The sequence below is a fragment of the Peromyscus californicus genome, unplaced genomic scaffold, assembly GCF_007827085.1.
Source record: "Peromyscus californicus insignis strain IS unplaced genomic scaffold, ASM782708v3 Scaffold_19__1_contigs__length_69161282, whole genome shotgun sequence".
In the NCBI taxonomy this organism is placed as follows: Eukaryota; Metazoa; Chordata; class Mammalia; order Rodentia; family Cricetidae; genus Peromyscus; species Peromyscus californicus.
In genome coordinates this window covers 2656704-2669510 of record NW_026294491.1, presented here as the reverse complement: position 1 = coordinate 2669510, position 12807 = coordinate 2656704, and the positions used below count along the sequence as shown (strand labels likewise).

General features: G+C 56.4%; 1 protein-coding gene across 2 annotated transcripts in view; it reads left to right on the top strand.

The window, feature by feature from the left end:
* Positions 1-12807, top strand: part of Tnxb (tenascin XB) — a 61452-nt gene that overhangs the window by 22529 nt on the left and 26116 nt on the right. For both annotated transcript variants that reach the window (XM_052744249.1, XM_052744248.1), the window contains exons 10-20: positions 633-923; positions 1254-1544; positions 2923-3255; positions 3652-3975; positions 4690-4995; positions 6964-7263; positions 8352-8639; positions 8762-9070; positions 9954-10274; positions 10367-10675; positions 11071-11394. In XM_052744249.1, coding sequence (XP_052600209.1) covers positions 633-923; positions 1254-1544; positions 2923-3255; positions 3652-3975; positions 4690-4995; positions 6964-7263; positions 8352-8639; positions 8762-9070; positions 9954-10274; positions 10367-10675; positions 11071-11394 — 3396 coding nt within the window. The remainder of the gene's footprint in view (positions 1-632; positions 924-1253; positions 1545-2922; positions 3256-3651; positions 3976-4689; positions 4996-6963; positions 7264-8351; positions 8640-8761; positions 9071-9953; positions 10275-10366; positions 10676-11070; positions 11395-12807) is intronic.

The window sequence follows — 12807 nt, the reverse complement described above, 5'->3', positions numbered from 1 at the left end:
GGTACTGGGAGGAGGGTGCGGGCAGTCAGAGTCCACAGGAGTGAGTTAGGGCTCTCCAGCACCCACAGGACTTAGCAATGGCCAGGTCACCAGGAGCTGCCTGGGGGAGGGCACAGCTGGATTTGATGGGGTACAGACATTTCTGGAATCCTCTAGGAACAGAGTGCAGAAAGGGGAGATGGAGAGGCCGGCACTCAGAGAGTGGGAACAGCGAGGGGCAGAGGCGTAGCAGACAGCAGCAGGTGGGTGGGTGCTCTTCCACACTGATGTTCTTCCCTGGATGTTCTTCTCTCTTGAAGGAGAAACCAGCCAGACATTGAGTTGGAAGCATGGAGGCTGCCTCGGAGATTTCCCTGGCTGCACAGATGTGGAAAGGGCTAGCTGGGCTCCCCCTCCCCTTCTGGAGCCTCTTCCCCTTGGCTGGGAATAGTCAGTGCAACACTGCAGGGCATTAGGCTGTCTAGAAGACGTCACCCCTTCCTGCAATGGGGAGCAGCCCCAGGATAGAGCTCACAGCCCGGCAGAGCAGAGTGCTGGCTGGGTTTCAGCCCTGCTCGCTCGGTCGACAGAGAGCAGGCTGCATGGGACTTCCTTTCTCTTGTGATGCCCCTGTCTCTACTCCCTCTTCCTAGTGCCTCGGAGTGACCCCGACCCAGGATCTCCACCCCGCCTGGGAGAGTTGTGGGTAACAGACCCTACCCCGGACTCACTGCACCTCTCCTGGACTGTCCCTGAGGGCCAGTTTGACTCCTTCATGGTCCAGTACAGAGACAAGGACGGCCGGCCCCTTGTGGTACCAGTGGAGGGGCCTGAGCGCTCAGTGGTGCTCTCCCCTCTGGACCCCGACCACAAGTACAGATTCACCCTGTTTGGGATTGCCAATAAGAAGCGGTACGGGCCCCTCACTGCTGATGGCACTACTGGTGAGTGGCTGCCACCTAAGCTCATGTACCCTCTTCTTGCTTTCTACACACTTACCCTCAGCCAGGAACCAGATGAGCCTCCAAATGGCTGATCCCAACACCCTGGCCCGGCTCCCAGGCTGAGGGGCAGCCAGCTTCCCCTGCACGGCTAGGCCCCTTCCATCCCATTCAACACGCTCCCTAAAGCCCAGGAGGTGTGTCATACTCTGGCTGTGCCCAACTTCCCAGGGTTTTAGCACTCACACTAACACAGTGGTGACCCCAGGTCCAAATCTGAACCCTGGTCCCAGGATGCTGGTTCTGCACCTGGCTCATTCTTCTTGCTTACAGCCCCGGAGAGGGAAGAGGAGTCCTCTGAGAAGCCCCTCCTGGGGGAATTGACAGTGACTGGTGTGACCCCAGACTCCCTGCGCCTGTCCTGGACTGTGGCCCAGGGCCCCTTTGACTCCTTTGTGATCCAGTACAAGGATGTGCAGGGGCAGCCCCAGACTGTGCCCGTTGCGGGGGATGAGAATGAGGTCACTGTCCCTGGCCTGGAGTCCAACAGGAAGTATAAGATGAACCTCTATGGGCTCCGTGGCAGGCAGCGTGTGGGGCCCGTGTCTGTAGTGGCCAAAACGGGTGAGTCAGAAACCCACACGTCCCCCTTCACTGCTGGCCACAGGCCTCCAGCAGGGCCTGCCCCAGCTCCACCTTCCACTTCTGCCGAGGCCTCGGCCTTGTTCCTCCCCAGCTGTCTGTCCCCGCGTCCCCGGGACTCCTTGCCCAGACTCCAGCTCCTCACACTGCTTCCAAGTTCATTTTCCCCATCCTGAATAGCCAGACCCTCTTGTACTTACTCCACACCCTTCCCAGACACCCTCTCCTTCGGCCGCAGTTCACAGCAGCTTCTACTGGACTCCTTTGGGGCCTGACTCAGTTCCTGGCTGTCATTACTGGGCTGCTGCCATCCACCCCTGCGCCTTCACCACATGGCTGCTCTGTGCAAGGGCGGCAGACCCAGGGGACCAGGGTGCCATGCTGCTCCAGCCTCTTTCCACGTGAAAGGACTCCTTTTAGCCTCCACTCCCCAACTCCTAGTCAGGCTGGCTCCAAGTCTATCCTGTTCCTCCAGGTCCCCAGCCCCTCCCATCCAGCACTGCTGTCTTCCGCTGGTGATACGCTAATAGGGAGCATGGGCTTTGGAGGCAGCTGCCTGTCCCTCACTTTTGGCTTCATAAATCAATGTCCACAGAACCTTTGGTCAGTCACTCAATCTCACGGTCCCCAGCTTCCTTTCTGTCAAGTGAGGGTCTTGATGGTGACACTCCATAAACGCAGTTAGTACATGCAAGTTCAAGCAAGGTATAGTGAGACACACTTGTCATCACAGCACCTTGAAGGCTGAGGCAGGAGGACTGTTGAGTCCCAAGATGGACTGGGCTGGCTGCACAGGAAGACCTTGCCTAAAAGTGAATAAATAAATAAGAGCTATAGTTGACTCCGGCTCAGAACACCTGTGTGCAAAATCTGCTGAAGCAGAGTCACCTCTGCCTCCCCAGCACCCTCTTTTTGCTCCCGACCACCCCACATGACACCATTGTCACTGTTTGCCTCTAGTCTGCTCCCTCTGCAACCTGTTCTTCGTGTGCCCCCAGGGTCTCAGTCTCTCAGGGAACCTTGCAGAGACCTACTGCAGGGGACAGAGGTGGGGACCCTGGGTGGGACCCTAAGAGTTGTACATCCCAAGCCATCCGGGAGGAGCAGGACTCCTGCCAGGCCACCTACCTGATCCCCCCTTTTTTGCATTCTAGGCAGTGGCCCTGCCTCAGCAATGGGTTCCTCAGAGACTGGAGGGTCTGGTGTAGGGAGGGAGCAGGCTGCCTCAGAAGGGTGCTGAATGCCAAGGCCACAGGAGCCCTAAGCCCTCAGTGGAGGAACATGCATGCTGATGTGCTTTGGTATCCCCATCGATTGGCCAGTCACTGTTAATGCCCGTGATCCTGATCTCTTTCCTCAGCCCCACCACACATTGTGGACCAGCCCTCCAGCCCCCCAGAGCCCGGCACAGAGGCCCCAGAGCCCCTCGAGAAGCCACTCCTGGGAGACATGACTGTAACAGATGCCACCCCTGACTCCCTGAGCCTCTCCTGGACCGTCCCCCAGGGACAGTTTGACCATTTCCTGATCCAGTACAGGAACGGGGATGGGCAGCCCAAGGTGGTGCGGGTGCCAGGACATGAGGACCAGGTCACCATCTCTGGGCTGGAGCCAGACCACAAGTATAAGATGAATTTGTATGGCATCCACAGTGGCCAGCGTGTGGGTCCAGTGTCTGTTGTCGGGGTGACAGGTGAGTGGACATGGGAGACCAGGGTGGGACCCATGGGGAGGTGACCTTCAGGTTAGGTGAGCTGGGATGGATTTGTGGATAGTGATTGGTGGCCCAGAACTGGTCAGTATCCAGGCTGGCTCTGGCTGAGGCTGTAGCCTGTGCGTCCCTCCTGTGGCTGGCGGTCTCCCTGGACCAGGGGTTCCACAGAAGATGTTGCTGTGCTGGTAGCTGCTCAGGTTGCATCAGGCCACCCTACAAGCTTGAGCATGTTGGTCAGCTGAACAGGGACACCAGACCCAAGAGGGGCCGGGTGTCTCTGAACTGACATTGGGACCTCTCTGGTAGCCATAGCTTCTCCTCAAAAGCCAAGGACACCTGCTGGGGACCCCCCTCACCTCTCTGTCTCCTTCTCAGCTGCAGAGGAAGAGACCCCCAGCCCCACAGAGCCCAGCACAGAGGCCCCAGAGCCCCCCGAGGAGCCGCTCCTGGGAGAGCTGACCGTGACAGGATCCTCCCCAGACTCCCTGAGCCTCTCCTGGACCGTCCCCCAGGGAGACTTTGACTCCTTCACCGTCCAGTACAAGGACAGTGACGGGCGGCCCCAGGTGGTGCGTGTCGGGGGCCAGGAGAGGGAGGCCGTCGTGAGAGACCTGGAGGCTGGACGCAGATACAAGATGAACCTGTATGGACTCCATGAGGGTCAGCGTGTGGGCCCTGTGTCCACCGTGGGCGTGACCGGTGAGTGTGGCTGGGATCTGGTCCTGTTCCCTCTTACTGCTGAGTCCCATGTTCCATGACCAGGGGCTGTCTAGCTGCTGAGCAGTCCTGGTACCTTGTATGCTCGGGAAGGCCTAGACAGGGCAGGGCACCAAGGACTAGGGCCACCACCAGCTTCATGACACCTTTTCCCAGTAAGCCCAGCCAGACAGCTGGCAAGGATTTGGTGAAACCATACATGTATGTATGTTGCTGCTGTTGTATCTGATGAGTGTGTGTCATGGTGCATGTACAGAGATCAGAGGACAACTCTGTGGGTCTGGTTCTCTCCTTACACCCTTACCTGGGTTCTGGGATGGAACTTGGGTTATCCGCCTTGCTCAAAAGTGCCTTTACCTGCTGAGTCATACTGCTGGTGCCAGATTCACCAGACTGCCAGTGAATCTTCTTGATAGATGGGTGTTCCTGATGGGTGCGGTTTTTTTTTTTTTTTTTTGGTTTTTCGAGACAGGCTTTCTCTGTGTAGCTTTGCGCCTTTCCTGGAACTCACTTGGTAGTCCAGGCTGGCCTCGAACTCACAGAGATCCGCCTGCCTCTGCCTCCCGAGTGCTGGGATTAAAGGCGTGCGCCACCACCGCCCGGCTTTTTAAATTTTTTTTTTTTTTTTTTGGGTGCGGTTTTTTGTGTAACATTCCTAGGACTGTTTCCTAGCAGACTTGGCCTTTTCTGTCTCAGACTCACAACCAGAAGAGACCCCTCCAGCCATCGAGCCCCCGCTTGAACCACGCCTGCAGGAGTTGACAGTGACTGGTGTAACCCCTGATTCTGTGAGCCTCTCATGGATGGTCCCTGAGGGGCAGTTTGATTCCTTCATGGTCCAGTACAAGGACAGGGCTGGGCAGCCCCAGGAGGTGCCTGTGGGGGCAGACCAGCGCAAGGTCACCATTCTTGACTTGGAGCCTGCGAGAAAATACAAGATGAACGTCTATGGGCTACATGGCAGCAGGCGTGTGGGCCCCCTCTCGGTGTTGGCAATGACAGGTGAGCGAGGGAGCTAGCCAGTACCCATCCCTGGTTCCCCACAGTCCTTCCTGAAGACCCTTGTCCCAGCCTTGCCTGGGACTACCATCCCTCACCCCTCAGTCTCTGTGTCAGTGACCTACAGGCCTCTTTCCAGACTCACAGACATCGGAGTCCAGTCCCCAAACCTTTGGCTTCTCCCCAAGGCTGGAACCCCACCCTGACCCTCGGTGGCTTCCTAATCTGCACTCCAACCCTGACCCTGCCTCCCGTTTGGCCTCCGTCCCTCTCCCCCTCGCCTCTCCCTCCCCTCACTCCTCTTGTCTTCACAGCTGTTTCGTTTCCCTTCCCTTCTCTCTACAACCCTACTGTGACGTGAGCACAGCCACCACCACCCCTTCTTCACTGAAGTTCAGCACACACATCTCAGAACTCCTCAGGGGTCCCGGGTGCCCGTCCAAGTCACATCCCTTCCGGTTCACTCCAACTTCACCTCTCCGGGAGACACACCTCCCTGAGCTCCTGGCCCCCTCTTCCTTTCCTGGACATACGCTCACTGTGACTCAGGGACCACAGTCTGGGGGAGCCCCTATTCTCTCTCTCAGAACACTGCATCAGCATCTAGAAAAGAGAATTCATATGATCCTGAAGGACACTGATTACCCTGATATAATCAGCATTCCATATCTACAGATGTTTCCCATGCTGCTGTAGACAGAATATGCATATATATTTGGTTTTTCAAGACAGGGTTTCCCTGTGTAGCTTTGCACCTTTCCTGGATCTCACTCTGTAGATGAGGCTGGCCTGGAACTCACAGAGATCCGCCTGGCTCTGCCTCCCGAGTGCTGGGATTAAAGGCGTGGGACACCACTGCCTGGCTCAAAAAATGTATATTTTTACAGTCATTTGTGCATGTGTGTGTGTGTGTGCATGTGCGTGCGTGTGCATGTGCGTGTGTGCAGATGCTCACATATCTCAGCATGACTGAAGGTCAAAGAACAACCTGTTGGAAGTCAGTTTTTCCGTCTGCCGTGTGGGTCCTAGGAGTTGAAGTCAGATTCAGGGGCAATGCCTCTACCCACTGAGCCATCTCACCAGACCCAGAAAAAAATCTTGAAAAAGTCCCTCCTCAGACTGTGGCGATAGCTCCGTAGGCAGTCGTACAAGCATGAGGACCCGGGTTCAGATCCCCAGGAGCCGTGGAAGATGCTGGGTGTGGTGGAGAGCCCTTGCGACCCCAGCACTGGGGAGGCAGAGATAGGGGAGTCTTTGGGACTCACTGGCCGGCCAGCCTTGCCTGATCAGCTCCAGAGCCCAGCGAGGGGCTGCGTCTCAGGAGAAAATGAGATGGACGGCTACTGACGAACAGCACAAAAGGGCTCTACATCTGTGTGCACACACGCATGCTCACACACATACATGTTCACTTACACACATGAACATGCACTCCGCGTGCATACTCACCTGCACACACGTGTGTCTGTACTGAATGGGGACAGCCCTTTTACTTGTCATAAACCATACAGTTAGCAACCATCTGCATAGCGTGTACATTGCTTTAGGATAGTAAGTTATTGGAGATGATTTGAAGTTTTAAGGATATGCAGAGACCGCCATCTTATATGAGGGGCTTGAGCATCCTCAGGTCTGGGATCCGTGGGGCCATCTTGCGGATACTAATGCACCGTTATCACACATTTTACTCTCTGATTTATGACTTGGCAATGGGCCTCTTTGTCAGCTCACTCAGTGGTGATGAGCACAAACAATGCTTTGACGTTCCCGAATAACTAAGGCCGTGTGAAAGCATGTCTTTCTATCCGTGAGAGCCACAAACGCAGCTGACACCGTGTTGGTCATGGCTGACCAGGCTGTCCCAGGCCACTGAAGATAAAGAGGAAACTCTTCCTCACTTCACTGTTAGCCCCCAAGGCAGGCAGAGCCAGGTCTCCTTCCAGGAGCTCAGCCATGTTCTGCTTCCACCAGCACCAGCTCCAACCACTGAGACCTCCAAGCTGCCCCTGGAGCCACGCTTGGGGGAGCTGACAGTGACAGACGTGACCCAAGACTCCGTGGGCCTCTCGTGGACTGTCCCCGAGGGTGAATTCGACTCCTTCATGGTCCAGTACAAGGACAGGGATGGCCAGCCCCAGGTGGTGCCTGTGGCAGCAGACCAGCGGGAGGTCACCATCCCGGGCCTGGTGCCCTCCCGCAAGTACAAGTTCCTGCTCTTCGGGGTCCAGGATGGGAGACGACGCAGTCAGGTCTCCGTGGAGGCGAAGACAGGTGAGGACTGCGTGAGACTCAGCTTGACCTCCACCTGAGGCCCCAGCCTTCTCCGTAGTGTTTGAACTTCTCGCTGGCCACCTTTGCTGTTTGCCCATCCCAGTCCAAATCAGGCAGGGACCCAACAGGGCACGTTCCCTTCATTTGTTCTGCATGCTGGGCCTTCACCAGAGGATGGGCTGTGGGGGCCTGGGGCCTCCTGGAGAGGAGTGAAGGTGGCCAGGAGCCCCTCCTGCCATCTGGGCCAGGTGGCACGGTCACAGCCTGAGAGTTTGGCTTGTCTCTGGCTAATCCCTCTACCCCCACATCCACTTCTAGCAGAGGCTCACCTTCCTCTCTTGACTTCCCGGAGCCTGGGAAAATGGACACCAGAGAAACCCTACCCAGCTGGACCCTTTCTCGGGGTTTGGTCCAGGCCGTCCTCTGCCCCTTGGGGCTCCCCGTTGCCAGAAGTCTCTTGCAATAACAATTCCGTCAGTGGTTTTGTTGTCCAGGAGGGCGGTGGGCCAGCGCCTTCCCAAGTTGGATGGCTCCTTTGGCAGTCACGGGATCCCTTCTCTGAGTTTTCTTGTGTGTGTTACTCCCAACACAAGTCCCCACAACACGTAACCGTGCATGCCCATGCCTCCTCCAAGCCCTGTGGAGTGGGTGTTGTGAGCCAGATGAGCTGGGCTGGGAGGCTGGGCCACACTGGCCCCCCACAGCATCCCACCTCCCCCACTTGCCTGTCTCCCACAGAGAGCCTCTGACCCCTAGGAATTCCCCAGGGCGCCAGTCAGGTCTCTCAGCTGGGGTTTCTGGGTAAGCTGTGCCCTGTGGAAAGGGAAGTCTCTAAGTGATGGAAAGAGCCTCGCCAGAGAGAAGGAAAAAACGAGGAGGAAATTAGGGTGTCCATGCGGAGGTGACTCAAGACAGAAGACTCATCCCCACAAGAGTCGAGTGGGGGAGGCTCTGGGGAGAGAGAGGGTGATGGAAATATCTAGGGAGGCACTGACCACTTGGGCCACTCTGGATTTTTCCAGCCCTGGTGGGAGGTGGTCAAGAATCGTTTTGGAAAAAATAAATACAAGAATCTTTCTTTGTGTCAGCCGCCCGAGATGACGCCAGCCCAGGGGCCCTTCCCCGCCTTGGGGAGCTGTGGGTGACGGATCCCACGACGGATTCCCTGCGCCTGTCCTGGACGGTTCCCGAGGGCCACTTTGACTCTTTCTTGGTCCAGTTCAAGGACAAGGGTGGGCCCCAGGTGGTGCCGGTAAAGGGCCAAGAGCGCTCGGCCACCATCACAGCCCTGGACGCGGGCCGCAAGTACAGATTCCTCCTCTATGGGCTCCAGGGGAAGAAGCGCTTCGGCCCCCTCACCACAGAGGGCACCACAGGTGAGTGGAGAGCAGGCTATCACTTGTGGCAACAAGCCCTCCTCTCCCTGCCCTGCCCTTCAAGGTCACAGCCCGCAGCCCATGACCAGCTGACCTATTTCTTGCCTGTGTCTCCCTCTCAGAGCCCATGAGTACTGTGGACCACACTGGAGTAAAGTCTCCGTCAAAACCTCGGCTGGGAGAGGAACTGCGGGTGACTAGTGTGACCCCAGACTCCGTGGACCTCTCCTGGACAGTCTCCGAGGGCCAGTTTGACTCCTTCGTCATCCAGTACAAAGACAGGGATGGGCAGTCCCAGGTGGTGCCCGTGGAGGGCAGCCATAGAGAGGTCAGGGTCTCTGGCCTAGACCCAGGCCGCAGGTACAAGCTTCTACTCTATGGGCTCCGAGAAAGCAAGCGTGTGGGTTCCCTTTCTGCCATCGCTGTTACTGGTGAGTGTGACAGTCCACCCAAGAGGTCCCGTTTCCTCGGTGCCCTTCTTCTGGGGGGGTTGAGCAGCTCTACTGAGTCACAATTTACACACAGTGCCAATGGGCTTTGGCACATGTATAAGTCACAAAACAGTCCTCACAGGGAGGTGCAAGGCAGTCCCCTCAGCCCTGTACCTCCATCTGTTAGGGGCCTGGACACCTGCCCCCCGTAGGCCAAGCAAACAGACAAGTCACAAAGAAAAACAGAAAAAGAGATTTATCCAATGTGGCCATGTTGGAAAGAGGAGCAAAGAGGCCCAGTGAACCCCTCAAATCCATCTTTGGGGTCTTGACGTGAGGTTCAGGTTTAAGTGGACGGCCAGAGGTGTACATATAGCTAAGCAGGCCCAGTCAAGAGGTGGTCCAGCCTCCTGGACTGATGAGCTGTCATAGTTGTGTGAAATCTCATTCCAGGAGACATGCTCCCCCTCTGGCTGGCACCAACCTTTAACCTTTTCCCTCTCCCAGCGTGGGATTCCTGGGCAATTTAACGTGGGGCAGGGTGGGGTTTGTTTTGACGGTCTGATGACCCACGGGAGGGGCACAGGTCTCATTAGGGTGGCTTCACTCCTGCCGGGAGGTCACAAGGTCCTGCTTGCACTCCGTTCGCCAGGCCCTGGCAGCCACTGGAATGCTTCCTGGCCTCTGGGCTTTGTCTCTCTGCATCTCATTTTAGACTCATGCAAAATGCAACGTCTTCTCCTTGGTGTTTGGCACTTCAAATGCTTCTGCCAACCCTGCTTCCTCTGGCTTTCTCCCTTCCCATTCCCCTTCCTCCTCCCTCCCTTCAACGGATGAGTCCAGTAACAGGGCAGTCACCTTCTCTCCCGTCTCTCTGAACCAGGCGCCAGAGAAACAACAGAGGATTGGACAGAGGTCCCCACAACCTCAACTCCCACAGTTGCACCCCACCTCGGGGAGCTGAGAGTGGAGGAGGCCACGCCTCACAGCCTGCGCCTCTCCTGGGTGGTGACTGAGGGAGAATTTAACTCCTTCGAGGTCCAGTACACCGACAGAGATGGACAGCTCAAAGTGGTCAGTACAGAGGGTGACCAGAGTGACATCACCCTTACCGGCCTGGAATCTGACCACAGATACCTGGTAACCCTGTATGGTTTCCATGATGGGCAGCGTGTGGGCCCAGCTCAAATTGAGGCCCTGACGGGTAAGTGAGAGACTAACTCTGACCTTCTAAGCAGCTGCAAAGGTCCAGAGCTGACGGAGTTCCCACGGTCATCCCCCTGTCTCCATGTTCAGGGCCGTGGGAGGAAGAGGAGCCCACAGAACCACCCACCATGACTCCCAAGCCACACCTGGGGGAGCTGACTGTGACAGACACCACCCCTGACTCCCTGAGCCTCTCCTGGACCGTCCCCGAGGGACAGTTTGACCACTTCCTGATCCAGTACAGGAACGGGGATGGGCAGCCCAAGGTGGTGCGGGTGCCAGGACATGAGGACCAGGCCACCATCTCTGGCCTGGAGCCAGACCACAAGTACAAGATGAACCTGTATGGCATCCACAGTGGCCAGCGTGTGGGTCCAGTGTCTGTTGTCGGGGTGACAGGTGAGTGGACATGGGAGACCAGGGTGGGACCCATGGGGAGGTGACCTTCAGGTTAGGTGAGCTGGGATGGATTTGTGGATAGTGATTGGTGGCCCAGAACTGGTCAGTATCCAGGCTGGCTCTGGCTGAGGCTGTAGCCTGTGCGTCCCTCCTGTGGCTGGCGGTCTCCCTGGACCAGGGGTTCCACAGAAGATATTGCTGTGCTGGTAGCTGCTCAGGTTGCATCAGGCCACCCTACAAGCTTGAGCATGTTGGTCAGCTGAACAGGGACACCAGACCCAAGAGGGAGCGGGCGTCTCTGAACTGACATTGGGACCTCTCTGGTAGCCATAGCTTCTCCTCAAAAGCCAAGGACACCTGCTGGGGACCCCCTCACCTCTCTATCTCCTTCTCAGCTACAGAGGAAGAGACCCCCAGCCCCACAGAGCCCAGCACAGAGGCCCCAGAGCCCCCCGAGGAGCCGCTCCTGGGAGAGCTGACCGTGACAGGATCCTCCCCAGACTCCCTGAGCCTCTCCTGGACCGTCCCCCAGGGAGACTTTGACTCCTTCACCGTCCAGTACAAGGACAGTGACGGGCGGCCCCAGGTGGTGCGTGTCGGGGGCCAGGAGAGGGAGGCCGTCGTGAGAGACCTGGAGGCTGGGCGCAGATACAAGATGAACCTGTATGGACTCCACGAGGGTCAGCGTGTGGGCCCTGTGTCCACCGTGGGCGTGACCGGTGAGTGTGGGTAAAGAGTCCTCTACTTCTCAGGCAAGTAGATCCCTCACTATTGCCTGCAGCAGAGACGCAGGACCCCAAAATTCCTCAGCCTCTAACCTGTCCCTGACCTTCAATGACTCAGGTCAAATGGGATCTGGGGCAGGGACTGCCCGTTTAAGATGAGGGAGGAGGCCCGGAGGAGGCCTCTGGGGCTTGAGACCCCTGAAGCATATTTTAGGTTCTCTGCTTTCTTCCCCAGTTCTCTAGAGAGAACTCTGGGATTGGGACAAATTCCGTGAAATACCAGCCAATCTTGTCCACACATAACTGTTTAAGAGATTTCCAAATGTTGGGGCTTAAAGAGATGGCTCAGTGGTTTGGAGTAACTGTTGCTCTTGCAGAGGATCCAGGTTGAGTTCTCAGCACCCACATGGTGATTCACATCTGTAACTCCAGTCACAGTTACAAACATCTGGAGCTCCAGGGGCTCTGGCATCCTCTTCTGGCCTCCGAGGGCACCAAGCACACACGTGTGCACAGACGTACTTGCAGGCAAAACACTGACACATAAAATGAATAAATCTAATAAAAAAGGTGTTTTTTAAGTCCCAGAGGATATGGGAGAGGGGATATAACGAGGCCCACGTATCGCTGACCGCTTCAATCGGGTGCTCGCTGGCCTGCAGCCCACGGGTGTCCCGCCCCTCTCCCAGCCTCCCCTCATCAGCAGCTATATTTTTTGTTTTTTTTGTTTTTTTTTTGGTTTTTCGAGACAGGGTTTCTCTGTGTAGCTTTGTGCCTTTCCTGGAACTCGCTTTGGAGACCAGGCTGGCCTCGAACTCACAGAGATCCGCCTGCCTCTGCCTCCCGAGTGCTGGAATTAAAGGCGTGCGCCACCACCGCCCGGCTGCAGCTATATTTTAACGTAGCTTAGGTGTCGTGACCTTCACCTGTGTGAGGTGTACCACCTAACACTCAGCACACTGACCTTGCAGGAACCGCCACAGTCTAAGTTCAGGACATTTTTTTACATCCCCAAAGAAGCCTTGAATCTGGCCAGACCTGTACACACACCTGAAACCTTGGAAGGAAACTGAGGCAGGAGGGTCAGGAGCTAAATTCATTCTCCTGTATCTATTCAACTCAAGACCAACCTGGGTCATAGGCAACCTAGTCTTTAAACACACACACACACACACACACACACACACACACACACACACACACACACACACAAATACTTAAAGGAAGTGTGGGTATACAACATACACAAGGTAGCCCGACCTGTCTGAGAGCCCCAGGGAGACCACTGAAAGGCTTTGGTGGTTACAAACTGGAAGAAAGCGTGACCAGGCCTAGATACAGCCTCCTGATGCACACACCAGGGAGCTAGAATTTGGGAACTCCTTCCCAAAACAGCTAAGATTCTGT